This window comes from Aotus nancymaae, unplaced genomic scaffold, assembly GCF_030222135.1.
Source record: "Aotus nancymaae isolate 86718 unplaced genomic scaffold, 86718_ANA_hifiasm-v0.15.2.pri h1tg000028l, whole genome shotgun sequence".
NCBI lineage: Eukaryota > Metazoa > Chordata > Mammalia > Primates > Aotidae > Aotus > Aotus nancymaae.
In genome coordinates, this window is record NW_026988441.1 from 27,380,981 (window position 1) to 27,405,471 (window position 24,491).

The 24,491-nt window shown below is 55.1% G+C and overlaps 1 protein-coding gene across 7 annotated transcripts in view; it reads right to left on the bottom strand.

Moving 5' to 3' along the window:
* Window positions 1–853: 853 nt before the first annotated feature.
* Window positions 854–24,491, bottom strand: part of MAST3 (microtubule associated serine/threonine kinase 3) — a 40,096-nt gene continuing 16,458 nt past the window's right edge. For 4 of the 7 annotated variants that reach the window (XM_064381646.1, XM_064381641.1, XM_064381640.1 and 1 more), the window contains 15 exons: window positions 22,061–22,269; window positions 20,269–20,407; window positions 15,950–16,082; window positions 15,679–15,844; window positions 14,533–14,634; window positions 12,985–13,107; window positions 11,651–11,760; window positions 9,512–9,645; window positions 8,439–8,683; window positions 7,748–7,966; window positions 7,241–7,467; window positions 6,600–6,722; window positions 5,134–5,297; window positions 4,563–4,744; window positions 854–3,303 (listed from right to left, as the gene is read on the bottom strand). In XM_064381646.1, the coding sequence (XP_064237716.1) occupies window positions 2,771–3,303; window positions 4,563–4,744; window positions 5,134–5,297; window positions 6,600–6,722; window positions 7,241–7,467; window positions 7,748–7,966; window positions 8,439–8,683; window positions 9,512–9,645; window positions 11,651–11,760; window positions 12,985–13,107; window positions 14,533–14,634; window positions 15,679–15,844; window positions 15,950–16,082; window positions 20,269–20,407; window positions 22,061–22,269 (2,809 nt within the window). In that variant the 3' untranslated portion in view covers window positions 854–2,770. The remainder of the gene's footprint in view (window positions 3,304–4,562; window positions 4,745–5,133; window positions 5,298–6,599; window positions 6,723–7,240; window positions 7,468–7,747; window positions 7,967–8,438; window positions 8,684–9,511; window positions 9,646–11,650; window positions 11,761–12,984; window positions 13,108–14,532; window positions 14,635–15,678; window positions 15,845–15,949; window positions 16,083–20,268; window positions 20,408–22,060; window positions 22,270–24,491) is intronic. The other 3 variants (XM_064381645.1, XM_064381644.1, XM_064381643.1) reach the window with 1 other exon arrangement.

Consider the following 24,491-nt stretch of genomic DNA (forward strand, 5'->3'; position numbering starts at 1 on the left):
AGAAGAGCCAGGAGTAGGACTTGAGCCCAGTTGCCGACTGTTTCCGGAAATAACCGAACGCACTCGGAGATCGGGACGTAGCCGAGAATTTGCAAGCCGGCTGAGCGCCCCGGAAGTAACGGATTGCTCTAGGGCTGGGCTGGGTTCGACTAGAGGGAATTTTATGGCACAGAAAGACACGACGATTGCGTATTTATTTTATTTATTTACTTTGAGACGGAGTTTCGCTTTTGTTGCCCAGGCTGGAGTGCAATGGCGCGATCTCGGCTCACTGCAACTCCGCCGCCCGGGTCCAAACGATTCTCCTGCCTCAGCCTCCCGTGTAGCTGGGATTACAGGCATGCGCCACCACACCCGGCTAATTTTGTATTTTTTAGTAGGACGGGGTTGCTCTCGAACTCCCGACCTCAGGTGATGTGCCCGCCCCGGCCTCCCAAAGTGCTGGGTTTCCAGGCGTGAGCCACCGCACCCGGCTGCTTATTTATTTTATTAGCATAGCTCAGGACGCCCAGGATCGAGGCTGCAGATGGTCGTGATCGAGCCACTGCCCTCCAGCCTGGGTTACAGAGCGAGACTTTGTCTCAAAGAACAAACAAAAACACCCCATAGCTCAGGGTCCCAGATGTCTGGAGGAAGCTTTTAAGGGCAGAACTATGATGGAGTACTCACAGGGAGAGGGTAGCAGGAGGCCGGTACTAACAATGGCATCAGGAAGAATCTCAAGGGCGAACTCCCGTGCAGCCCTCAAAACCCTCTTGCAATGACTTTGACCCACGGGTCTATTTCACTCCGCTCCCCTCCCGACTCTTCCCTTCCTCCCTTCCCAGTCCCTCATAAATCCAGACGTTGGAGCTCATCTTTGTAAATACGGGCTTTTATTCACTGCCAGCTCCAGGATGGAAGGAGGGGGCGAATCATGCACAGCCATGGTCTACCCTCCAACACTAGGGAGTGCTGCGCAGGGGACTCAGAAAGGGACGCAGAGTGGGCTGTTGGTGTCTGGAAAGCTCCCTCACCAGAGTGCCCAGTGGGTCACACCGCATCATGGGGGATGATCCGGGGCTGAAGTGGGCTGCATCTGACACCAGACCCTCCATTCAAGCTCCCTTGATGACAATGCCCACAACGGGGTCTGGCTGATATGCTCTGTTCTGCCACGACTCCTGCCGGGTGATCGAGGGACAGGTCTCTGCCCCTCGCCTGGGTCTCAGCTGCTTTGTAAAACGGAGGTGATGACGCCACCTCCAGCCTTCTCAAGGCTGGCTGAGGGAGAAGCCACGAGTAAAAGCGCTTGGCACACAGTAGGTGCGTAATAAACAGTCAATGGGATTAGTCTTGTAAACACAAGGAAACTGAGGCACAGAGTGGGAAAGCCATTTTCCCAGAGCCACACAGTGAAGCTGAAATTCAAACTTGAGCCTCGACTGGGTTTTCTGGCTTGAACTTCATCCCAGAGAGGCTCTGACACAGGGAGGGAACCCCTAGCGGGTATTTCAGACACATCGCGGTCAAGGGCTCGCTCTGCCGGGCCTCAAACACACGGCATCTTGTCCAGGATAGACTGGACAAGGCGAGGCCGAGGCGGAGCCCAAGGGGAGGGGACGCCGAGTGTTTCCGGAAGCAGCCGAACGCAGTCCCGCGGGACTGGCGGAATAGAGGGTGCCCCGGGACGCCGAGCATTTCTGGAGGCTGCCTTGGCAGAGCTAGGTGAGGTCTGCACCTTCCTGCATCAGTGCCCACCTGGGGAGCGGATGACCCCTCTGCCCAGATCCAGTGAACACCTATTCATCCATCAAAGCCCCAGCTCCCACATCCCTTCTGCAGGCTGAAGCTAGTAGGATCAGAGGCAGACTCTATAGCAGGGATGGTGGGAAGCGGCCTTCAGAGTCCAGTCCATCGTTGGGATTACACTGTTTTATGGGTGAGGGGAATCGTTTACGGACTCCAGGTGGTATCCAAACTGGGCCTGTACAGGTGAGCTCGGCTCCATCCCCTCAAATGGGTGGGTCTTGGGAGGGGAGTGAGACTAGGTAACACAAAACACTTAAAAACTACAGAAAAACTAGAAAACACAAACACAGATGACTTGTCCAAAGTGCTTCCTTCTCAGCCCAGCGGGCAGGGCCTGCAACAGGGTCCCAGGTGCCTGGGTCAAGACCCGGCAGCCGCCTTCAAGGGGTGGCTCAGTCCGCTATCGCTTATAAAAAGTAATAAATTAGGCCAGGCGCGGTGGCTCACACCTGTAATCCCAGCACTTTTGCCGGCCGAGGCAGGCAAATCACGAGGTCAGGAGTTCGAGAGCAGCCTGGCCAACATGGTGAAACCCCGCTTCTACTAAAAATACATAAAAATTAGCCGGGCGTGGTGTCACATGCCTATAATCTCAGCTACTCAGGAGACTGAGGCAGGAGAATCTCTTGAACCTGGGAAGCGGAGGTTGCAGTGAGCCGAGATCGTGCCACTGCACTCCAGCTTGGGCGACAGAGTGAGACTCAGTCTCAAAAAAAATAAAGTAATAAATTAGTTGCAGGGATTTGCTGCTATTTACAAAGCCACCCTTGTCCCCCATTCCTGCCCCGTCCGGCCCCCTGACTGACACCAGAACACAACAGAAGCGATGTCTCCACCTTCCAGCAAGGACTGAGATGGCTTCTCGCCTTCTGGGTGTCAGGCTGGTGGCTCAGGCTCCATCCAGGCACGACTTTACGGAAAAAAACATTGCACAAAAAAACGTGTGACTTTGAGGCCAGGGAGAGACCAGGCGGGGGGGTCAGTCTCTCCCAGTGGGCCCGAGAGCTACTGGCACGGCCTCCTCACCCTCCACGGCGATCTGTGGCACCGGGGCGGGCAGCGCAGGGGCCTCCTCCTGCGGCTCATCAAAGCTAACCTCCTGCACGGCTTCCTGCTTCTTGAAGGAGTCTCGGCGCTCGGACAGGTGCAGCCGCCGCATGACCACGAGCTCGGCCTCCGGCCCGCGGCTGCGCCGCCCCTCCCCATCCAGCCGCTCACCTGTGCCCAGCTTGTCAGCCGACTGGCCCCGGCGCAGTCGCGGGGATCGGGCAGGTGCGGGCGCGTGCCCCGGCAGGGGCGAGGGCGAGCGCGGCGGGGGCGCGGAGATGGGCGGGCAGGCCAGCGGGGAGGGCGGGATGCTGCTGGTGGACTTGCGGCGGCCAGTCTTGGGGCGGGGCGGCCCCAGCTTGGCAGCCAGGCCGTGCAGGGAGCTGGGGCGGGTGTGGCCAGCAGCAGCTGGGGAGGCAGGGCTGCTGGAGCTCGGGGAGACGCTGGGTGGGGACGCGGTGGTGTCTGTGGGTGATAAGGGTGGGTCAGGGCTGCTGGCCGCAATGTCCCCAGCCCAGAGGTGGAGCTGCAAGACTCTTGAAAACTGCTAAAGCCCATATCCTTCCCTGTGGCCACCCAGCATGCCTGGCTTTTTTTGTTTGTTTGTGAGACAGGGTCTTGCTCTGTCGCCCAGGCTGTAGTGCACTGGCTCAATCATAGCCTCAACCCCTTGGGATCAAGCGATCCTTACAACTCAGCCTCCTGAGTGGCTGGGACCACAAGTGCATGCCACCATGGCTGGCTAATTTTTCTTTTTTTTTTTAAACAGTCTTGCTCTGTCCCCCAGGCTGAAGTGCAGTGGTGTGATCTCGGTTCACTGCAACCTTCACCTCCCAGGTTCAAGCAATTCTCCTGCCTCAGCTCCCCAAGTAGCTGGGACTACAAGCATGTGCCACTATGCCTGGCTAATTTTGTATTTTTAGTAGTTTCACCACGTTGGCCAGGCTGGTCTCAAACTCCAGATCCCAAGGGATCCACCTGCTTTGGCCTCCCAAAGTGCTGGGATTACAGTCGTGAGCCATCATGGCTGGGTCATACCAGGCTTCTCTGCCTCCTGCTCAGGGTTGATTCTTTGGCTTAGATCTGGTGAACTCCTACTCACCCATCAAAGCCCCAGCTCCTATGCCCCCTCCTCCAGAAAGCCATCTCTGTGTCTCCCCTCTTTTTAAAATTTGTTTTCTTGAGACAGGATCTCACTCTATTGCCCAGGCTGGAGTGCAGTGGTGCAGTCATGGCTCACTGCATGCAGCCTTGACCTCCCGGGCTCAAAGTGATCCTCCCATCTCAGCCTCCTGAGTAGCTGGGACCACAGGTGTGCACCACCACACCCACCTAATTTTTTAATATTTTGTACAGATAGGGTCTCTCTGTGTTGCCCAGGCTGGTCTCAAACTTCTGGGCTCAAGTGATCCTCCCGCCTTGGCCTCCCAAAGTGTTGGGATTACAGGCCTGAGCCTCCGTGCCCGGCCTCCTCTCAGTTTCCCCACCCCTCCTGTCTAGACCCATTTGTTCACGATGTTTCCTCTGCGGGCACCTCCTTCCCTGGCACCTGCACGAGTGTCCGAGTACTCCCAGATTCCCTTCTAGACCAGGAGTCCGGAAGATGTTCCTTCCGGTCATCACTTTCCCTAACACGCATCATTCCATCCCCCAGACTGCTCACTCCTGCCTGGGGCCCACCAGCCCTTGCCCCTACGGTAGCTGGCAGGGGTGGGTGCACCTACCTGCTGGGACATCAGGGGCTGGACTGCGGCAGGGAGTGGTGGGGCTGGGGGAGAGGCTGTGGGTGGGCGAGCCGGGGAGGCTCTCGCTGGATGACAGCGAGTGGTGAAGTCCGGAGGAGAAGCTGCGGCTGGTGTGCAGCACGGACGTCTGCTTGGAGATCTTCTTGAAGAGCGACTTCCGCCTGGGGTAAGAGAACCGGGAGCCTCAGAACTCCTGCTCCTGGCCGGCGCGGTGGCTCACGCCTATAACCCAGCTCTTTCGGAGGCTGAGGCAGGCGGATCATTTAAGGTCAGGAGTTTGAGATCAGCCTGGCCAACATGGTGAAACCCCATCTCTACTGAAAATACAAAAATTAGCTGGGTATGGTGGCAGGCGCCTGTAGTCCCAGCTACTCGGGGGCCTGAGGCAGAAGAGTTGCTTGAACCTAGGAGGTGGAGGTTGCAGTGAGCTGAGATCGAGCCATTGCACTCCAGCCTGGGCGACAGAGCAAGACTCCATTTAAAAAAAAAAAAAAGGAAAAAAAAGAAACCCGTCCCCACCACGTGTCCCCACGGTCCGCCCCCTCTGTACCGCTCCCTGGTGGCCACCGTCGCGCACCGGTCCTGGGTCTCCCGCCGCCGGCTCCGCTTGCTCCTGCGCGCCATGCGGCCCTTGGCCACGTTCTTCCGGGCGGGGCCCACCTTGATGGACGTGTTCTCTAGGGCAGTGGTCCGCAGGGATATCTTGTTGCCGCTCTGTGGGAGGATGGTGAGGGGTTACCTCTGTGCCCTCGCAGGGTCCAGCACTTGCCTGGCAGCTGCTATGTCCCCTTCACTCCGGGCACCAGCTGGGACCCCCCACCCTGACATCATTCATCCACCCAACCAGTGACCTACCCAACAAATCCGGCCAAACAGTGCAGGGAACACCAGGCCTCCTGCTGGGACCCCCCACCCTGAGGTCAGCACCATGGAGGCCTGCCCTCTTCACTCTCCACCCTCCCCGGGGTCTGTCACCCACCTACCTGGTATCCATCCATTAATCACCCCAGTATCTCCCCATCCCCCACTCACCCACCTAATGGCCCAGGAGTCATCAGGCCAAAGACACATGCCCACAGTCTGTCTGTTCAATGAGCCACCCACACAGCTGCCCACATGGGAGCCTTCACTCTTTTCTTTTTTTGAAGTGTTTTCTCGCTCTGTCACCCAGGCTGGAGTGCAGTGGTGCGGCCTCGGCTCACTGCAACCTCCGCCTCCCGGGTTCAAGCGATTTTCCTGCCTCAGCCTCCAGGGTAGCTGGGATGATAGGCACTCACCACCACACCCAGCTAAGTTTTGTGTTTTTAGTAGAGATGGGGTTTCACCATGTTGGCCAGGCTGGTCTCGAACTCCCGACCTTGTGATCCACCCACCTCAGCCTCCCAAAGTGCTGGGATTACAGGTGTGAGCCACTGCAGCCGGCCCTTCATTCTTTTTTTAGAACCAGCATCTCCCTCTGTCCCCCAGGCTGGAGTGCAGTGCGGCATCACGGCTTACTATGGCCTCCACCTCCTGGGCCCAAACAGTCCTCCCACCTCAGCCTCCCAAGTAGCTGGGACTACAGGCACGTGCCACCAAGCCCAGCTAACTTTATTTTGAAATTTTTTGTAGAGATGGGGTCTCACTATGTTGCCCAGGCTGGTCTCAAAGTCCTGAGCTCAAGTGATCCTCTCGCCTCCACCTCCCAAAGTGCTGGTAAGAGAGGTGCGAGCCAAGGCGCCCGGCCCTTCCTCCTTTCTTGAGGCCATCTCCTATCTCCAGGTCTCAGGCAAGAGGGAGGAACAGATGTGAGGGTACCCAGGGAGAAGGGAGGGCTTCCTGGAGGAGGAGCTCCGAGGGGTGATACTGGGGCTGAAGAAGGATGTGTATTCTGGGCAGGAGGAGGAGGGCGTATAAGGCCTGGAGTCGACGGTGGATGTGGGGTTGTGTGTCTCGACAGGGAGAAGCATGGGAAACCCAGAGCTGTGGCCAGGGGATGCCGGGAGCCCCGACGGTGGGTGGTGGTGGGGAACACACCTTCAGCAGCAGCTCCACGACGTCCATGTGCACCAGCCCCAGCACCGACTCCCCATTGATGTGGGTGATGAGGTCCCCGGCTCGCAGGCCCGCCTCCTGGGCGGGGCTTCCCTCCTCCACACTCTGGGGGCAGACAGGAACAGTGGGGTCAGTGGCCTGGGCCCCACATCTGGAGACCCCAGCTCAGGCTGGGTCTGCTGTGGGACCCCAGCAAACTGCTGCCTCTTGTGCTGCCTCAGTTTCCCTGATCCTGGGGAACTCCTACTCACCCATCAAAGCCCCAGCTCCTCTGCCCCCTCCTCTAGAAAGGCTTCTCTGTCTGTTTAGGGAGCAACCAATAGGAAGGGCATGTCCTGAAGTGGGACTGATGCCCCTGGGCTGGGGGAGGGAGGATAACACGCCCAGTGCGCCCCCCTACGGAGCTGGGAGGTTAATGTCACTTGGGGTCTGTTAGCCTCCATCCATCCCTGTCTCTCTCATCTGACCTCCTCCCCGCCAACTGACAGGGACTGAGATGAACTCGGTGACACCAGCTCTGTCCCCCTAATCCTGCCATACTCCAAAATGCAGCTCTGAGAAGGGACTTGACCGGGCGGGGTCAGACTAGAACCCGGGTCCCTGCCTTCCCGCTTGGCGCTCACCCAGACCACGTGGTGCACGGTGTAGACGTCACTGTCGCCCATGTAGACGCGGATGGCCCGCAGGCTGAAGCCGTACTTCTTGCCGGAGCTGTGGATGACTATGGGGGGCCGGAGGCTGCCACACACGGGGGACGGGTCTCGGCTCGGCGAGGAGTCGCGGGACGACGGGTTTGAGGACAGAGAGCGTGGGGACAGGGGGCTCATGAGGGGGCCACCGCTGCCGTCATCTGCAGGGGGCCAGGAGGGGGTCACTCACTCCCTCGCAGGTCCCCCGTGGGGCCCCCTCTTTCCCACCGTGACGACCACCCTGGTCACTTTGCTGTTGCTCCGGTGTCCCAAGCATGGTCGCCCCTCAGGCCTTTGCACGTGCGGTGCCCTCCACCGGGAACACTGTCCCCAGCTCTCCCTGGGTCTCGCTCCGCCTCCCGTCTCCCGGGGCTCAGTCCCAGCCTCCCCACCTCAGGAAAGACCTTCACCTTGTTGGCTACAATGGGACTTAAGCATTACCTGCCGTGATGATAAGGGACAGGGCAGAGACAGAGGCCGACTTGGGCACACGGCCCCCGCCACTGCCGCTGCCGGAGGAGGCTCTGGACTTCTCAGGGGCTGGCTCTCTCGGGCCCCCAAGGCGGCGGCCCCGGCCGGTATCCAGAGGCCTCGGCGTAGAGTGTCTGGCGCCGATGCTGTTGCTCCGTAGACGGGCATGGCTGAGGGCAGCTGTGTCGGCTGGGAGGTCAGCAGGGTCAGCCAGGCGCCCCTCAAACTCACCACGTGGCCCCTCTAAGGGGAAGGGGAAGGCCCTTCCTCCCTGGTCCCTATTTACACAGTCCAGCCTCCTGGCCTTTGCTCATGCAGTTCCCTCTTCCTGGACTCCCTTCCAGGATTACTCTCTATGCAAAAGTCTTCAAGTCTCCTCCTCCAGGAAGCCTTCCTCCACACCCATTTAGACCCTTAGTTCCCCCATCTTGGGAGCTAGGGGCCCCATCCTGACTGTATGAAGCTGGGGGTGGGGGGAATTACCCTAGACTGAGGTTCCTTGGGGGTTGGAGGTCTCTCTAGGAACCTGGCTTCTCTTATCTTAAACCCTTTATTGGCTCTGAAGGACTCCTACTCATCCCTGAAAACCCATCTCAAATAGCCCCTCCTCTGGGAAACTTCCATGACATCATCCCTCCCTCTTACTCAGGGCCCCACTTACCAGAAAGGCTCGAGGGTTTGGGCATCACTGGGGTGGCTGCTGGGGGTGGGTCAGGCTCCCCTAGAATGAAGACGGGCCTCTTGGGGCCTGCAGGGCCTGGGCCTGCCCCTTCATCCTCTGATGAGAAGGCAAACTTGGGCATTGTGTCCAGGCTGATGGTATTCAGGAGAGAGGGGCTGGGACCCCGCTCGGGCTGGGATGAAGATGACTGACAGGAGGATCCAGAGGACGTCCAGGACCTCAGCCTGTGGGGAGGAAGAAGCTGCAGGACGCTGCTAGGCACTGCACCTAGGATACGCAGTCACCTTCCATGGCCACATCTTAACTCCCAGTCTGCGGTCAGGGCAATCTGCAGACGGGATGAGCAGTTCCCTCTGTCTGCACTGTCCTGTCCACCTGGGGACCTCTTATTCACCATTTTTTTTTTTGAGACGGCGTTTCGCTCTTGTTACCCAGGCTGGAGTGCAATGGCGTGATCTCGGCTCACCGCAACCTCCGCCTCCTGGGTTCAGGCAATTCTCCTGCCTCAGTCTCCTGAGTAGCTGGGATTACAGGCACGTGCCACCATGCCCAGCAAATTTTTTGTATTTTTAGTAGACACGGGGTTTCACCATGTTGACCAGGATGGTCTCGATCTCTTGACCTCGTGATCCACCCGCCTTGGCCTCCCAAAGTGCTGGGATTACAGGCGTGAGCCACCGTGCCTGGCCCAGAACTAATCTCTTAAGCAATGTTTTTAAAAAGGCCAACTTCCAACACCCATCCTCTAGCAGACATTGACTGTTTCTCTTGTGTCTCAGTTTGAAAAATGAACAGGAGTTAGTCAGCAAAGGACATTCTGGACAAAAGGAAAGGCGCGCCTAGCAGCATGATGGTGCAGAGCTGTTTTATGTTTGCATGGTGCGGAACACAGAGCCAAAGGCAGCAAGGTTGTCAGAGACCTGATTAGGCTGGTCAGTATGTTTGACCCTTTTCTACTTGGCCACTAGGAAGCTCCCTTAGCATCAGATTTTGTGTCTACCTCCCAGCAGGCTTGGAAGCTGGATCTGCCTACACTTCCCCAGGCCACCTACCGGATGTCAGCACTCAGCCGGCGGCCATAGTCCACCTCGCTTCGCTCCCACCCTTCCTCCCGGTCTTCACTGAAGCTCCTTTCAGCAAAGGTAGGAGTGGGCTGGACGGCCAGGAACTCAGAGCTGCTGTAGACCTGGGAGGCAAGACAAAAGAATTGTAAGCAGAATGCGGTGGCTCACGCCTGTAATCCCGGCACTTTGGGAGGCTGAGGTGGACAGGTCACTTGAGGTCAGGAGTTCGAGACCAGCCTGGCCAAGATGGTGAAACCCTGTCTCTACTAAAAATACAAAAATTAGCTGGGCATGGTGGCTCGTGCCTGTAGTCCCAGCTACTTGGGAGGCTGAGGCAGGAGAATGGCTTGAATCCAGGAGGTGGAGGTTGCAGTGAGCCGAGATTTTACTCCAGCCTGGGCGACAGAGCAAGACTCCATCTCAAAAAAAAAAGAAAGCTGGCTTAGTCGAGGGCTTCCTATGTGCCAGGTGCTTCTGTTTGAGTCACTTCCCTAAATCCTCACTCCACACATCCCTAAAAGAGCACAGACTTTAGCCCACTGTGCAGATGGAAAAACTGAGGCTCAGAGGAGCCATGCTACCAAACTGCGTTTTTGCTGCTGACTAGGAAGTCCTGCCTGGGGCCCAGGCCTAAAGCAGAGTGGAGCGTTTTTTGATCAAATCATAAACAAAGGAGGGAATGTAAGTTAACTTGTGAGGTTATAAAATAACACCCAGGCGGTGGCTCACGCCTGTAATCCCAGTACTTTGGGAGGCCGAGGCGGGTGGATCACGAGGTCAAGAGATCGAGACCATCCTGGTCAACATGGTGAAACCCCGGCTCTACTAAAAATCCAAAAATTAGCTGGGCACGGTGGCGCACACCTGTAGTCCCAGCTACTCGGGAGGCTGAAGCAGGAGAATTGCTTGAACCCAAAAGGCGGAGGTTGTGGTGAGCCAAGATCACACCACTGCACTTCAGCCTGGGTAACAAGAGCGAAACTCCGTCTCAAAAAATAAAATAAAATTAAAATAAAATAACACCAGGGCCAGGTGCAGTGGCTCAAGCCTGTAATCCCAGGACTTTGGGAGGCCGAGACGGGCGGATCACTTGAGGTCAGGAGTTTGAGACCAGCCTGGGCCACATGGTGAAACCCCATCTCTACTGAAAATACCAAAATTAGCCAGGCGTGGTGGTGCATGCCTGTAATCCCAGCTACTTGGGAGGCTGAGGCAGGAGAATCGCTTGAACCCACGAGGTGGAGGTAGCAGTGAGCCGAGATCGCACCATTGCACTCCAGCCTGGGCAATAAGAGTGAGACTCTGTCTCAAAAAAAAAAAGAAAGAAAGGAAGAAAAAGAAAAAAGAAAGAAGGAAAGAAGGAAAGAAAAAAGAAAAAAACAAAAATTTGCTGGGCATAGTAGCTAAGCCGAGCTACTCAGGAGGCTGAGGCAGGAGAATCGCTTAAACCCAGGAGGCAGAGGTTGTAGTGAGCTGAGCCCTTGCTATGGTGGGACAACATGGTGACCGTGCTGAACGCCACCGATTTGTACACTTTATTTTACTTTATTATCATTATTGTTGAAACAGAATCTCACTCTGTCACCCAGGCTGGAGTGCAGTGGTGCGATCTCAGCTCACTGCAGCCTCCGCTTCCCGGGTTCAAGTGATTACTGATGCCTGTAATCCCAGCGCTTTGGGAAGCCGAGGTGGGCGGATCACCTGAGGTCAGAAGTTCGAGACCAGCCTGGCCAACACGGTGAAACCTCATGTCTACTAAAAATATAAAAAATTAGCCAGGCGTGGTGGTGCATGCCTGTAATGCCAGCTACTCGGGAGGCTGAGGCAGGAGAATCGCTTGAATCCGGGAGGTGGAGGTTGCAGTGAGCCAAGACCGTGCCACTGCACTCCAGCCTGGTGACAGCAAAACTCTGTCTCAAATAATAATAATAATAATAATTCCTAGCACTTTGGGAGGCTGAGGTGGGAGGATCGCTTGAGCCCAGGAGTTTGAGGCCAGCCTGGACAGCATAGCAAGACCCCATCTCTACAGAACAAAACCAAACACAGATACAAAAGCAAACAGACAAGCAATACAACATCAGGCCATGTTTCCTGAGCGGCGGCTCCACCCGGGGCCCGGCCCACCTTGCTGAACCGGTGGGAGCAGGAGGAGAACTGGGGGATCTCTGTGGACGATTCTTCATCGTTGGTCTCGTCGTCCTCGGAGCCCAGGTGGCGGTAGCGTTCCGAGCGTGCTGTGGGAGAGGGGCAGGTGCAGCATGCCCGATGCCCAGAGCTGATCTCGAGGGCAGGGTGGCGACGTGGGGAGGGCAGCACAGGGTGGGGTCAGTGCCAGGGCAAACACTCTGAGGTAGGACTGTGCCTGGTGTGTTTAAGGACCTTGGGAGGCTGTGGCGGCAGAGCAGAATCTGGGAATCAACCCCAGCTGTGCCCCTAAAATGAAGGGCTGGGCGTGGTGGCTCACGCCTGTAGATCCCAGCACTTTGGGAGGCTGAGGCGGGTGGATCACTTGAGGTCAGGAGTTTGAGACCAGCCTGGCCAATATGGTGAACCTGGCCAACACGGTGAAACCCCATCTCTACTAAAAATATAAACATTAGCTGGGCAGTAGTGGTACGCGTCTGTAGTCCCAGCTACTTGGGAGGCTGAGGCAGGAGAATTGCTTGAACTCGGGAGGCGGAGGTTGCGGTGAGCCACGATCACGCCACTGCACTCCAGCCTGGGCGACAGAGCGAGACTCCGTCTCAAAAAAAAAAAAATCAAGTCATTAAAAAGTTGTGGGCAAGGTTCACGTAAGTAGAAATTACAAGAAAAAAGAAAAAAGAAGAAAAAAGTTGTGGGACCAGAGGCGGGAATTCTTGCTTCTGAGCTTCAGTGATTCCTTGAAACGGGTCACACAGAATTAGGTAAAATTGTGCATCTCAAAATAAGGGATGTTCCTCATTGTATAGAAGAAGAAACAGAAGCTCAGAGAAGACCTCTGACAGGAAGCAAGTTCTGAAGGAGGTGCTGGACACTAAAGGGCGGGACCCCCAAGTTGGGAGAGAAAGCGTCATCCTCAGAACTCACCTACAGCATGCCCCTGCGGGGGACCCCTCCGTTAAAGCTGGGTGAGGCGCCCTACCCTCCTGGGTGACAGATGGGGCCCATGCCCGGTCAAGGCCACACACCCAGGAGGAACCCCAGACAAGGGAACCCCAGACAAGGGCCTGCTACACTTGGTGCCTTGGTTTCCCCTTCTGAAGCCTGAGGGATGCTATGGCCTCCTGAACCCAGACGCACAGGAAATCTAGCGAGGGGCGGCTGACACACGTGCCCTAGATTCTTGGAAGGCTCAGGAAGTCGGAAGCTCCAGGCCTAGAGTGAGGTGCCAGGCTTGGGTGGAATCCCTGGCATATAGCCCTCCACCCCCAGGTACTGAGGGATGGCAGAGCCCACCCCTGCGGGCCCCTCCTTACTATCAAAGTAGCTGGTATCATCCTCGGCTTCGAGCTGGGGCACAAACTCGGCTTTGTGTCGAAGAAGCCCTGCCCAGTCCAGGCCGAGGAAAAACGGGTGCTGCTTCACCTCGTGGGTGCCACCTGCAGATATGCCCGGCTGAGCCCTGTGGGTCCTCACCTCACCCACCACAGGATGCCCTCCACCCCCATCCCCACCCCCCACTGCTCATGCTGGACACAGGGTGGGGACAACACAGAACCAGAAAAATGGGCCGGGCGCGGTGGCTCACGCCTGTAATCCCAGCACTTCGGGAGGCCGAGGCGAACGGATCACTTGAGGTCAGGAGTTCAAGACCAGCCTGGCCAACATGGCAAAACCCCCGTCTCTACTACTAAAAATATAAAACACAAAAATTAGCCGGGTATAGTGGCGCATGCCTGTAATCCCAGCTACTAGGGACGTTGAGGCAGGAGAATCGCTTGAATCTGGGAGGCGGAGATTGCAGTGAGGCGAGATTGCACCATTGCACTCCAGTCTGGGCAACAGAACAATATTTTGTCTCAAAAACAAAACATCAACAACAAAACAGGAAAATGGGAACAAAATCCGCTGAAATTTAGGAGCCTGGGGAGAGACCAAGCTGGGATTCAAACCCATGCCAGCACTTTGGGAGGCTGAGGTGGGTGGATCACTTGAGGTCAGGAGTTCAAGACCAGCCTGGCCAACATGGCAAAATCCCGTCTCTGGATGACAGACAGGGCTCCGTGCCTGATCAGGGCCGGACACCCAGGAGGCCCAACCAAAAATATAAAAATTAGCCAGGCATGATGGCACATGTCTGTGGTTCCTACTCGGGAGGCTGAGGTGGGAGGATCGCTTGAGCCTGGGAAGCGGAGGTTGCAGTGGGCCGAGATTGTGCAGCTGCACTCCAACCTGGGTGACAGCGTGAGATCTAATCTCAGAAAAAAATAAAAAATAAAAAAGCACCCAGGCTGCCCAGGTTCCAAAGATTCTGGCCTTCTCTCTGCTGCTGTCTGGGACGGCACCACCTAGAGAAAGCCCAGATTATGAGGTCTTCCTTCCTGGCTTCTCCCTGTTGTAAACAGCTCCAAGGAGCAGGTGACAATCCCTGACCTTGGACCCAACCATCCCCCAGAGCGAAGCCTCAGTCATGAACAGCAGCCGTAGTGGCCACGTGATGGGTGGCTGCATGAGTCTTAGAAGGTCCCTTAATGATTCACCCGGTGGCTGGGAAAACTGGGACAGTGGGATCTTCCAGGCTGGGCCTTTGACACAGGTCTTGGTGACTTCACAGCCTCACATACTTATTCAGGCTCAGTGCTCTGTGTGCGCACCAGACCCAGCTACTTTCAATTCTTTCAAGGTCTTGTGATAGTTCCTGGAGAACTCCTATGCATCCTTCAAAACCCCAGCTGCAAGCCCCCTCCTCCATGCAGCTTCCCAAGTAGAACTCTTGTATACCCCAGGTGCTATCCCTCCCTCTGTTTCCTGGGTCCCAGGGCCTGAGGGAGCCACCCACCTGGGTCCCCTTCCATGCTACATACCAGTGCCCAGACGGTCCAGTGGGCTCTGCCGGAGCAACCTGGTGATGAGGTCCTGGGCGTCAGCTGGAAGGGCCTCGTCCCCATCTGGCCACATGATCTCATCTAAAATGAGGGAGGAAGGAAGAGGCAGGGGTACCCCTTTCTAGTACCATCCACTACTTCCCCTCACTTCACTGTATTCCAAGCCAGTGACCTCCTCTGCTCCTTCAACATGCCAGGCTCGGGACCCGCTCCCAGCCTTCGCCACGGCTGTGCCCTGTGCTCACAGCATCTTTCCCTTTTCTGTCTCTATGGCTCTCATTCTGAGGTTCTTGCAGGTCTCTGCCCACATGTCACTTCTTTTTTTTATTTTTTGAGACAGAGTCTTGCTCTGTCGCCCAGGCTGGAGTGCAGTGTCGCTATCTCAGCTCACTGCAACATCCACCTCCCGGGTTCAAGCGATTCTCCTGCCGCAGCCTCCCAAGTAGCTGGGATTACAGGTGCATGCCACCACGCCCAGCTAATTTTTGTATTTTTATGTATTTATTTTTTGAGACAGAGTCTCGCTCTGCCACCCATGCTGGAGTGCAGTGACGCTATCTCGGTAGACTGCAACCTCTGCCTCCCGGGTTCAAGAAATCCTTCTGCCTCAACCTCCCAAGTAGTTGGGACTATGGGCGTGTGCCACCACGCCCAGCTAATTTTTTTGAAATTTTTAGTAAAGACGGGATTCACTATCTTGGCCAGGATGGTCTCAATCTCTTGACCTAGTGATCTGCCTGCCTCGGCCTCCCAAAGTGCTGGGATTACAGGCGTGAACCACTGCCCCAGGCTAATTTTTGTATTTTTAGTAGAGATCTGGTTTCGCCATGTGGTCCAGGCTGGTCTCGATCTCCTGGCGTTATATGATCTTCCTGCCTCGGCCTCCCAAAGTGCTGGAATTACAGGTGTGAGGCACCACGCCCAGCCTCACATGTCACTTCAGCGAAGGCTCTGTGACCCTATAATTAATCCAGCCACCCACCCCCCTCGGCACCCTACTGCCTCCCTCCTGGACATCCAACTCCCTCCCCTCTTCCTGCTTCTCTCCCTGACATCCGGGTGGGGGATCGCCGCCCAGAGCTCGGTGGGGCTGCAGCTCAACCCAGGCCCGTGGAGGGAACGCACCGCTGACCACCTGACCGAAGAGTTCCTCGGGGGTGTCTCCGAAGAAAGGCACGCAGCCCACCAGAAACTCATAGAGGACGACGCCCATGGCCCACCAGTCCACTGGCTTCCCGTAGCCCTGGCGGAAAATCACCTCGGGAGCGATGTACTCCGGCGTCCCGCACACCTGGACCCAGGCAGAACGGGGAAACTGAGGCCCGCCCCCAGCCCAAGAGAGGCCCCAGGAGAGAGGCGGCAGCGTCCCAGGGCCACCCGCCCACCTGGTGCCCACCTGCTTGTCGATGAACTCCCGGGCGTCCTTCTCGATGTGGCCCTCGTAGAGATTGGTGGCCATGCTCATCAGGCCGATCTTGGACAGGCCGAAGTCCGTGAGCTTGATGTGGCCGAGTGAGGTGATGAGCAGGCTGTGGGCAGGCGAGGGGGTGCTCAGGGCTGGGGGGCCAGGGTGCCTGGCCGCTCCTTCTGCCCCAGACCTTGGCTCCACCTGAGACAGGCAGAGCTCTGCCTCCAACTCCTGGGCCCAAGCGATTCTCCTGCCTCAGCCTCCCGAGTAACTACCAAACCCAGCTAAGGCATTTTTTTTTTTTCCTTGTTCTGAGATGGAGTCTTGCTCTGTTACCAGGTTGGAGTGCAGTGGCACAATCTCGACTCACTGCAACCTCTGCCTCCCAGGTTCAAGCGATTCTCCTGCCTCAGCCTCCCGAGTAACTACCAAACCCAGCTAAGGCTTTTTTTTTTTTTTTTTTCCTTTTTCTGAGATGGAGTCTTGCTCTGTTACCAGGCTGGAGTGCAGTGGCACGATCTCGGCTCACTGCAACCTCTGCCTCCCAGGTTCAAGCGATTCTCCTGCCTCAGCCTCCCGAGCAGCTGGGACTACAGGCGCACATCACCACGCCCGGCTAATTTTTTGTATTTTTAGTAGAAGAGATGGGGTTTCACCATATCGGCCAGGCTGGTCTTGAACTCCTGACCTCATGATCCACCCATCTTGGCCTCCCAAAGTGCTGAGATTACAGGTGTGAGTCACTGCGCTGGGCTGTTTTTTTTTTTTTTTTTTTTTTGTAGATATGAGGTCTTGCTATGTTGCCCAGGCTGGTCTTGAATTCCTGGCCTCAAACAATCCTTCCACCTTCAAAAATGCTGGCATGACAAATGTGAGCCAGCATGCCTGGTCTCGTGTGTGTGTGTGTGTGTGTCTGTGTGTGTGTGTGTGTTCCTGGCTCACTGCAACCTCCACCTCCCAGGTTCAAGCAATTCTCCTGCTTCAGCCTCCCGAGTAGCTGGGATTACAGGTGCCCGCCACCATGCTCGGCTAATTTTTTTTTTTTTTGAGTTGAAGTTTTGCTCTTGTTGCCCAGACTGGAGTGCTGGAGTGCAATGGCACAATCTTAGCTCACTGCAACCTCTGTCTCCTGAGTTCAAATGATTCTCCCTCCTCAGCTTCTGGAGTAGCTGGGACTACAGGCACCCGCCATCACACCTGGCTAATTTTTATATTTTTGTAGAGACAGGGTTTCACCATGTTGGCCAGGCTGGTCTTGAACTCCTGACCACAGGTGATTCACCCACCTCAGCCTCCGAAAGTGTTGGGATTACAGGCGTGAGACACTGCGCCTGGCTGCCTGGCTAGTTTTTTATTTATTTATTTATTTACTTTTTTAAGATGGGGTTTCACCATGATGGCCAGGCTGGTCTTGAACTCCTGACCTCAGGTGATCCACCCACCTTGGCCTCCCAAAGTGCTAGGATTACAGGCGTGAACCGCTGCGCCTGGACTAGTTTTTAAAATTCTTTTGTACAGATGAGGTCTCACTACATGGCCCAGGCTTGTCTCAAACACCTGAACTCAAACAATGCTGCGCCTCAGCCTCCCAAAGTGATGGGATTACAGGCGTGAGACACCACACCCAGTCTGAATGAACCCATTTTTAAAACTCCGTGTGTACCATGTACACTGCAATTTAGGTTTTCCTGTGAAATTAAGTATATAAATGTTTCACTACATCATAGAATCTTACACACCAGCTATATAAAGTCCCATTTCTGTGCAGCTTCTGGGTGCATCTGCCACTTAAAAATACATTCCAGAGGGGCTGGGCGCGGTGGCTCATGCCTGTAATCCCAGCACTTTGGGAGGCCGAGGCGGGTGGATCACAAGGTCAAGAGATCGAGACCATCCTGGCCAACACAGTGAAACCCCGTCTCTACTAAAAATACAAAAAAATTAGCTGGGCGTGGTGGCACACGCCTGTGGTCCCAGCTCCTCAGGAGGCTGAGGCGGAAGAATCACTTGAACCAAGGAGGCGGAAGTTGCAGTGAGCCGAGATTGCGCCACTGCACTCCAGCCTGGTGACAGAGCAAGACTCCGTCTCAAAAAAAAAAACACAACAACATTCCAGAGGGGCCAGATGAGGTGGCTCACGCCTGTAATCCCAGCACTTTGGGAGGCCGAGGTGGGCGGATCACGAGGTCAGGATTGAGACCATCCTGGCCAACATGGTGAAACCCTGTCTCTACTAAAAATACAAAAAAAATTAGCTGGGCGTGGTGGCGCACATCTGTAGTCCCAGCTACTCGGGAGGCTGAGGCAGGAGAACTGCTTGAACCCAGGAGGCGGAGACTGCAGTGAGCCAAGATCACGCCACTGCACTACAGCCTGGGCGACAGTGCAAGACTCTGTCTTCAAAAAAAAAAAAAAAATTCCAGAGAATTCAGTGTGTATAACCATAATTTAATGAAGTATGTATTTAGTACCTCCTGTTTGCCAAAGCTTTGTAAAGAAACAATTCTGGGTCGGCACAGTGGCTCATGCCTGTAATCCCAGCACTTTGGGAGGCCGAGGCGGGCGGATCACCTGAAGTCAGGAGTTTGAGACTAGCCTGACCAACATGGTGAAACCCTGGCGCTACTGAAAATACAAAACTAGCTGGGCGTGGTGGTGCACACCTGTAATCCCAGCTACTCGGGGGGCTGAGGCAGGAGAATCCCCTGAACCCGGGAGGCAGAGGTTGCAGTGAGCCGAGATTGTGTCACTGCACTCCGGCCTGGGTGACAGAGAGACTCCATCTCAAAAACAAAAAAACAAAAAAACAAAAAACAAAACAACAAAATTAGCTGGGCATGGTGGTGCATGCATATAATCCCAGCTACTTGGGAGGGTGAAGCAGGAGAATCCCTTGAACCTGGGAGGTGGAGGGTGCAGTGAGCCAAGATCACGCCACTGTACTCCAGCCTGGGCGACAGAGGCTGACCCTGTCTCAAAAAAAAATAAAGAAAGTTAAACTGTTCTGGACTAGGTATACAGTCATTGCCTAGTAATTGTTGCTCTGCATACCTTGTACACACCCGGTGCCTAACAAGTACATGTCAGCCAAGAAAATGTGATATAGAAACCCTACATTACTGTGTAAGGAGTTATTCATACCTCTGAGTTCTTCAGAGCATCGAACACAGGCCCAGGTATACAGCAGGTGCCAAATACATGTCTTTTCTAAGCTACTTGTTAAGTGCAAAATGCCCTGAAAACATGCAAGGCTCTTTTTTTTTTTTTTTTTTTGAGATGGAGTCTCACTCTGTCGCCCAGGCTGGAGTGCAGTGGCACGATCTTGGCTCACTGCAACCTCTGCTTCCCAGGTTGAAGTGATTCTCCTGCCTCAGCCTCCTGAGTAGCTGGGACTACAGGTATACACCACTATGCCTGGCTAATTTTTATATTTTTAGTAGAGATGGGGTTTCACCATGTTGGCCAGGCTGGTCTTGAACACCTGACTTCAGGTGATCTGCCCGCCTTGGCCTCCCAAAGTGCTGGGATTACAGGCGTGAACCACCACGCCTGACCTGCGTGCAAGGCTCTTCACACTCATGTTCACATCTCCACACGTATATGTGAGAAACGTTAGTTCTTGCCTCATATCTCGAGGACACTTGATAAATGGGCATCCCTTTTCCCTGTACACAGCAGGTGCTCAATAAATGCAGGGGAGAAAATCATACAGGGGTTTGAAAGCAGGTGGCCCTGTGTCTCCCAGTTGCCCATTGAGGATCTGGCATGCAGTAGGTGCTTACTACATACTAGAATTAAATAAACATCCTAAGGCTCTCAGTAAACACGTTCTCTTCCTTGCTTTCTTGCACTAATATACAGCAGGTGCTCAAGACATGCACAGTCAGTGTCTTCGCATCTAAGGTCTTGCAAATTGCATAATCCTGTTCTGTGTATATAGCTGGTGCCTTATAAGTGCACGTTCTCTCCCCTTGTGCAGCAGCAGGTCTGGGTGCACAGCCCCTTCTGTATACAGTCTGTGCATCCTAAGTGCACATCCTCTCCCCTCTCCCCTTGATTGGCAGCACCTCCATAAGTGCACCGGCCTTCCGCTGCACACAGCAGATGTCTATTAAGTGTCTGCTCACCTCTCCTCTGTACACACAAGATGTTCACCTTGTGCTCATTCCCTGCCTTCCCGTCAGGAGGTACCAACAGAGCATCTGACAGGTGGGGCGCCCCACCTAAGCCCCGCCCCCGCCATGACCCCGCCCCCAGCCGCTCCGGCCCCGCCCTCCCCGAGGCCTCCGCGTGCTAGCTCAGCTCACTTGTCTGGTTTGAGGTCACGGTGCACGATGCCGTAGTTGTGCAGGTACTCGAGCGCCAACACGGTCTCGGCGAAGTACATGCGGGCCATGTCCACGGGCAGCGGGCCCATGTTCTTCAAGAGCGTGGCGCAGTCGCCGCCTGGGAGAGGGGTGGATGTGGTCATGAGGCCCGGGGCCCCACCCCTTAGGGTTTGCCCAAAGCCTACGCATCATCCTCGCTTCACCTCCTGCAAAGGGTCCCCAGCTTGTTCTGTCTCAGCGGGGAGGGTCGTGGGAAAGGGAAGGGGCGGACCCTGCCTTCATTTAGTTTAAATTTTAAAATTTTTATTTTTATTTATTTTATTTATTTATTTTTTAAAGATGGGATTTCACCATGATGGCCAGGCTGGTCTTAAACTCCTGACCTCAGGTGATCCACCCACCTCAGCCTCCCAAAGTGCTAGGATTACAGGTGTGAGCCACCACGCCCAGCTTATTTTTATTTTTTAAGGCGGAGTCCCACTCTGTCACCAGGCTGGAGTGCAGTGGCGCAATCTCGGCTCGTTGCAACCTCTGCCTCCCGGGTTCAAGCGAGTCTCCAACCTCAGCCTCCCGAGTATCTGGGACCACAGGTGTGCGCCACCACACCCATCTAATTTTTATATTTTTAGTAGAGACAGGGTTTCACCATGTTGGCCAGGATGGTCTCGAACTCTTGACCTTGTGATCCACTAGTCTCAGCCTCCCAAAGTGCTGGGATTACAGGTGTGAGACACCACCTGGCCTATTTTTAAATTTTTATTTATTTATTTTTTTGAGACAGAGTCTCGCTCTGTCACAAGGCTGGAGTACAGTGACTCAATCTCGGCTCTCTGCCCCCTCTGCCTCCAGAGTTCAAGCAATTCTTCTGTCTCAGCCTCCCGAGTAGCTGGAATTACAGGCATGTGCTGCCATGCCCAGCTAATTTTTGTATTTTTTGTGGAGATGGGGTTTCACCTTGTTGACCAGGATGGTCTTGATCTCCTGACCTTGTGATCCGCCCATCTTGGCCTCCCAAAGTGCTGGGATTTATTTATTTTTTTGAGATGGAGTCTCGCTCTGTCACCTAGGATAGAGTGCAGGGCGCAATCTTGGCTCACTGCAACCTCTGCCTCCAGGGTTCAAGAGATTCTCCTGCTTCATCCTCCCGAGTAGCTGGGACTATGGGTGTGAACCACCACACCTGCCTAATTTTTGTATTTTTAGTAGAGATGGGATTTCGCCATGTTGCTCAGGCTGGTCCCAAAGTCCTGACCTCAAGTGATCAGCCCACCTTGGCCTCCCAAACTGCTGGCACTACAGGCCTGAGCCACTGAGTCAGACCAAGACCCTGCCTTCTGATTCTCCCCAGCAGGGCAGCAATTAATGAGTGGTCTCTTCCCCTGTACACAGCTGGTGTCTCCTAAGTGCATGCTCCCTGTCTCGCCTGGCAGTATTCTGGTAATAGTACTTTCCCTGCCTAACCCATACATCTCCCTGCCTTCCCTTCTGGCCTCCAGGCCTCTGCCCGTGAGTTCCCCCCCAGCCAGGATGCCTACCCTCCTCTTGCCTCCAGGGTCCCATCCTCACACACTCCTGTCTGGGCTCTCCCAGTCCTGAACCCCCGTGGCTGTGCTCCCTACCCCAGACTGGGGTTCCTGAGGATCCCTCAAAGCAGCATGAGACCTCATGGAGGACAGAACAGACAGACCTCAACATGGTCTAAAAATTTTCTCCCAGGTATGGAGGGGTGAGCTCCCCGTCGCTGGAGGCATGCAAGCCCCAGGGACCGCACCTTCCACGTATTCCATGACCATACACAGGTGGCGCCGGGTCTCAAAGGAGCAGAACATGCTGACCACAAAGGGGTTCTCGGCAAAGGTGAGGATGTCACGCTCCACAAAGACCTGCTGGATCTGGTTACGCAGCATCAAGTTCTGTTTGTTGATCTTCTTGATGGCAAAGCGCTGCCGTGTGTCACGGTGCCGCACCAAGTAGACAGCCCTGGGGACAGGGGCCAGGTTTGCTGGGACCTGAGATCGAGGCCCTAGCAGGCGCTGCTGCCCAGCTAGAGCCCAGATCCCAGCCTGCCTGGCCTCTGCCTGTGCTGTGCCCCCGCCCAGGCCACGCCCCCTCCCAGAGTGGCCACCCTTGGGTTGAAGCCACCATCACCAGCGGTCATATAAATGAGCTGCACATGGCCCTTGTATATTGCCTTCTAGGTTGTATGTTTCTTTCATTTTTATTTATTTTTTTATTTTATTTATTTATTTTTGAGACAGAATCTCAGTCTGTCGCCCTGACCGTAGTGCAGTGGCACAGTCTCAGCTCACTGCAATCTCTGCTGCCCGGGTTCAAGCGATTCTCCTGCCTCAGCCTCCCAAGTAGCTGGGATTACAGGCGCCCGCCAGCACACCTGGCTAATTTTTGTATTTTTAGTAGACACGGGGTTTCACCATCTTGGTCAGGCTGGTCTTGAACTCCTGACCTCGTGATCCACCTGCCTCGGCCTCCCAAAGTGCTGGGATTACAGGCAAGAGCCACTGTGCCTCACCTCTTTTATCTTATTTTACCTTTTAGAGACAGTGCCTCACTCTTGCCCAGGCTGGAGTGCAGTCGTGAGATCATGGCTCACTATAGTCTTTAAACCTCCCCCTTTGCCACCAGGTTTGAGTGATCCTCCCACATCAGAAGCCTGGCTAATGTCTAAAGTTTTTGGTAGACATGGGGTCTTGCTATATTGCACAGGCTAGTCTCAAACTCCTGGCCTCAAGTGATCCTCCCGCCTCAGCCTCCCAAAGTGCTGGGATTACAGGTGAGAACCACTGCACCTGGCCGCTTGTGTATTTCTTTCTTTCTTTCTTTCTCTCTCTATTTTTGAGATGGTTTCACTCTGTTGCCCAGGCTGGAGTGCAGAGGGGTAATCTTGGCTCACTGCAACCTCTGCCTCCTGGGCTCAGGTGATCCTCCCATTTCAGCCTCCCAAGTATCTGGGACTACAGGCATGTGCCATTATGCCCAGCTAATTTTTCTATTTTTAGTAGAGATGGGGTTTTGCCATGTTGCCCAGGCTGGTCTTGGACTCCTGGCCTCAAGTGATCCTCCTGCCTTGGCCTCCCAAAGTGCCACCGCACCCAGTCCAGCTCTTTTAAGAGCCTGCTAGCACCAAGCTCAAATTTTTATACTTCCAATTGTTTTATACACAGCCCGAATAAGCAAAATGTTAGCCAGTGAGAGCCTATTTGCTTTGCAGACTCGTGAAACTGCACCCTGTATCTCTGAGCCACGGATAAGATGAACCTTGTGGATTTCTTTTTTTTTTCTCTCTTTTTTTTTCTGATACAGAGTCTCACACTGTCACCCATGCTGTAGTGCAGTGGCGTGATCTTGGCTCACTGCAATCTCTGCCTTCTGAGTTCAAGCAATTCTCCTGCTTCAGCCTCTTGAGTAACTGGGACTACAGGCGCATGCCACCACACCCAGCTAATTTTTTGTATTTTTAGTAGAGATGGGGTTTCACCATGTTGGCCAGGATGGTCTCGATCTCCTGACCTCGTGATCTGCCCGCCTTGGTCTCCCAAAGTGCTGGGATTACAGGCGTGAGCCACCGCACCCGGCCAACCTTGTGGATTTCAAGACCCTAAGTTGCGACGGCCCTGCAGGACTCTCTGACCCAGAGACTCAGTGTTCCTGCTGTAGAACATCACCTAGACATGTAAGCCCCGTCTCTGATTCCCCTCTCCCCCGGGAGTTCCCTTGCCGGCCTCTCCCTCTCGACTGTGGCTCCTGGAACCTCGGTCTCCAGAGGGCTTATGCTGTGAGGGACTTCCCTTGTATGCAAACCTGCCACTCAAAGCATCACCTAAATAAAGCTCACTGCGTGCAACTCCCACTGGGTGGGCATCTACTTCCTTAATTGGCCGCCCCCCTCCCACGCTTGATCTAGCCCACCAGGCCTCAGGGAGGGCGGGGCCAGAGTGGATTGGGGCGGGGCCTCTGAGGTGGGGTCAGGGCCTTTCAGAAGGCCCACGTGTCAAGCCCCTAGAATGCCCTAAGGTAAAGGCTGACTGGTGGACAGAGCACACGTGAGGCCGTGTCTCCACTTCCCCCTCCAGGCCTTGGGTGGGCCTCTCTGCCCATTCAATGGTGAATGTGTGAGGCCTCCTGAGGTGGGATGGGGATGCAGGAACTGCCTGGGCCTCAACCATCCCTTCTGGCATCTGTGA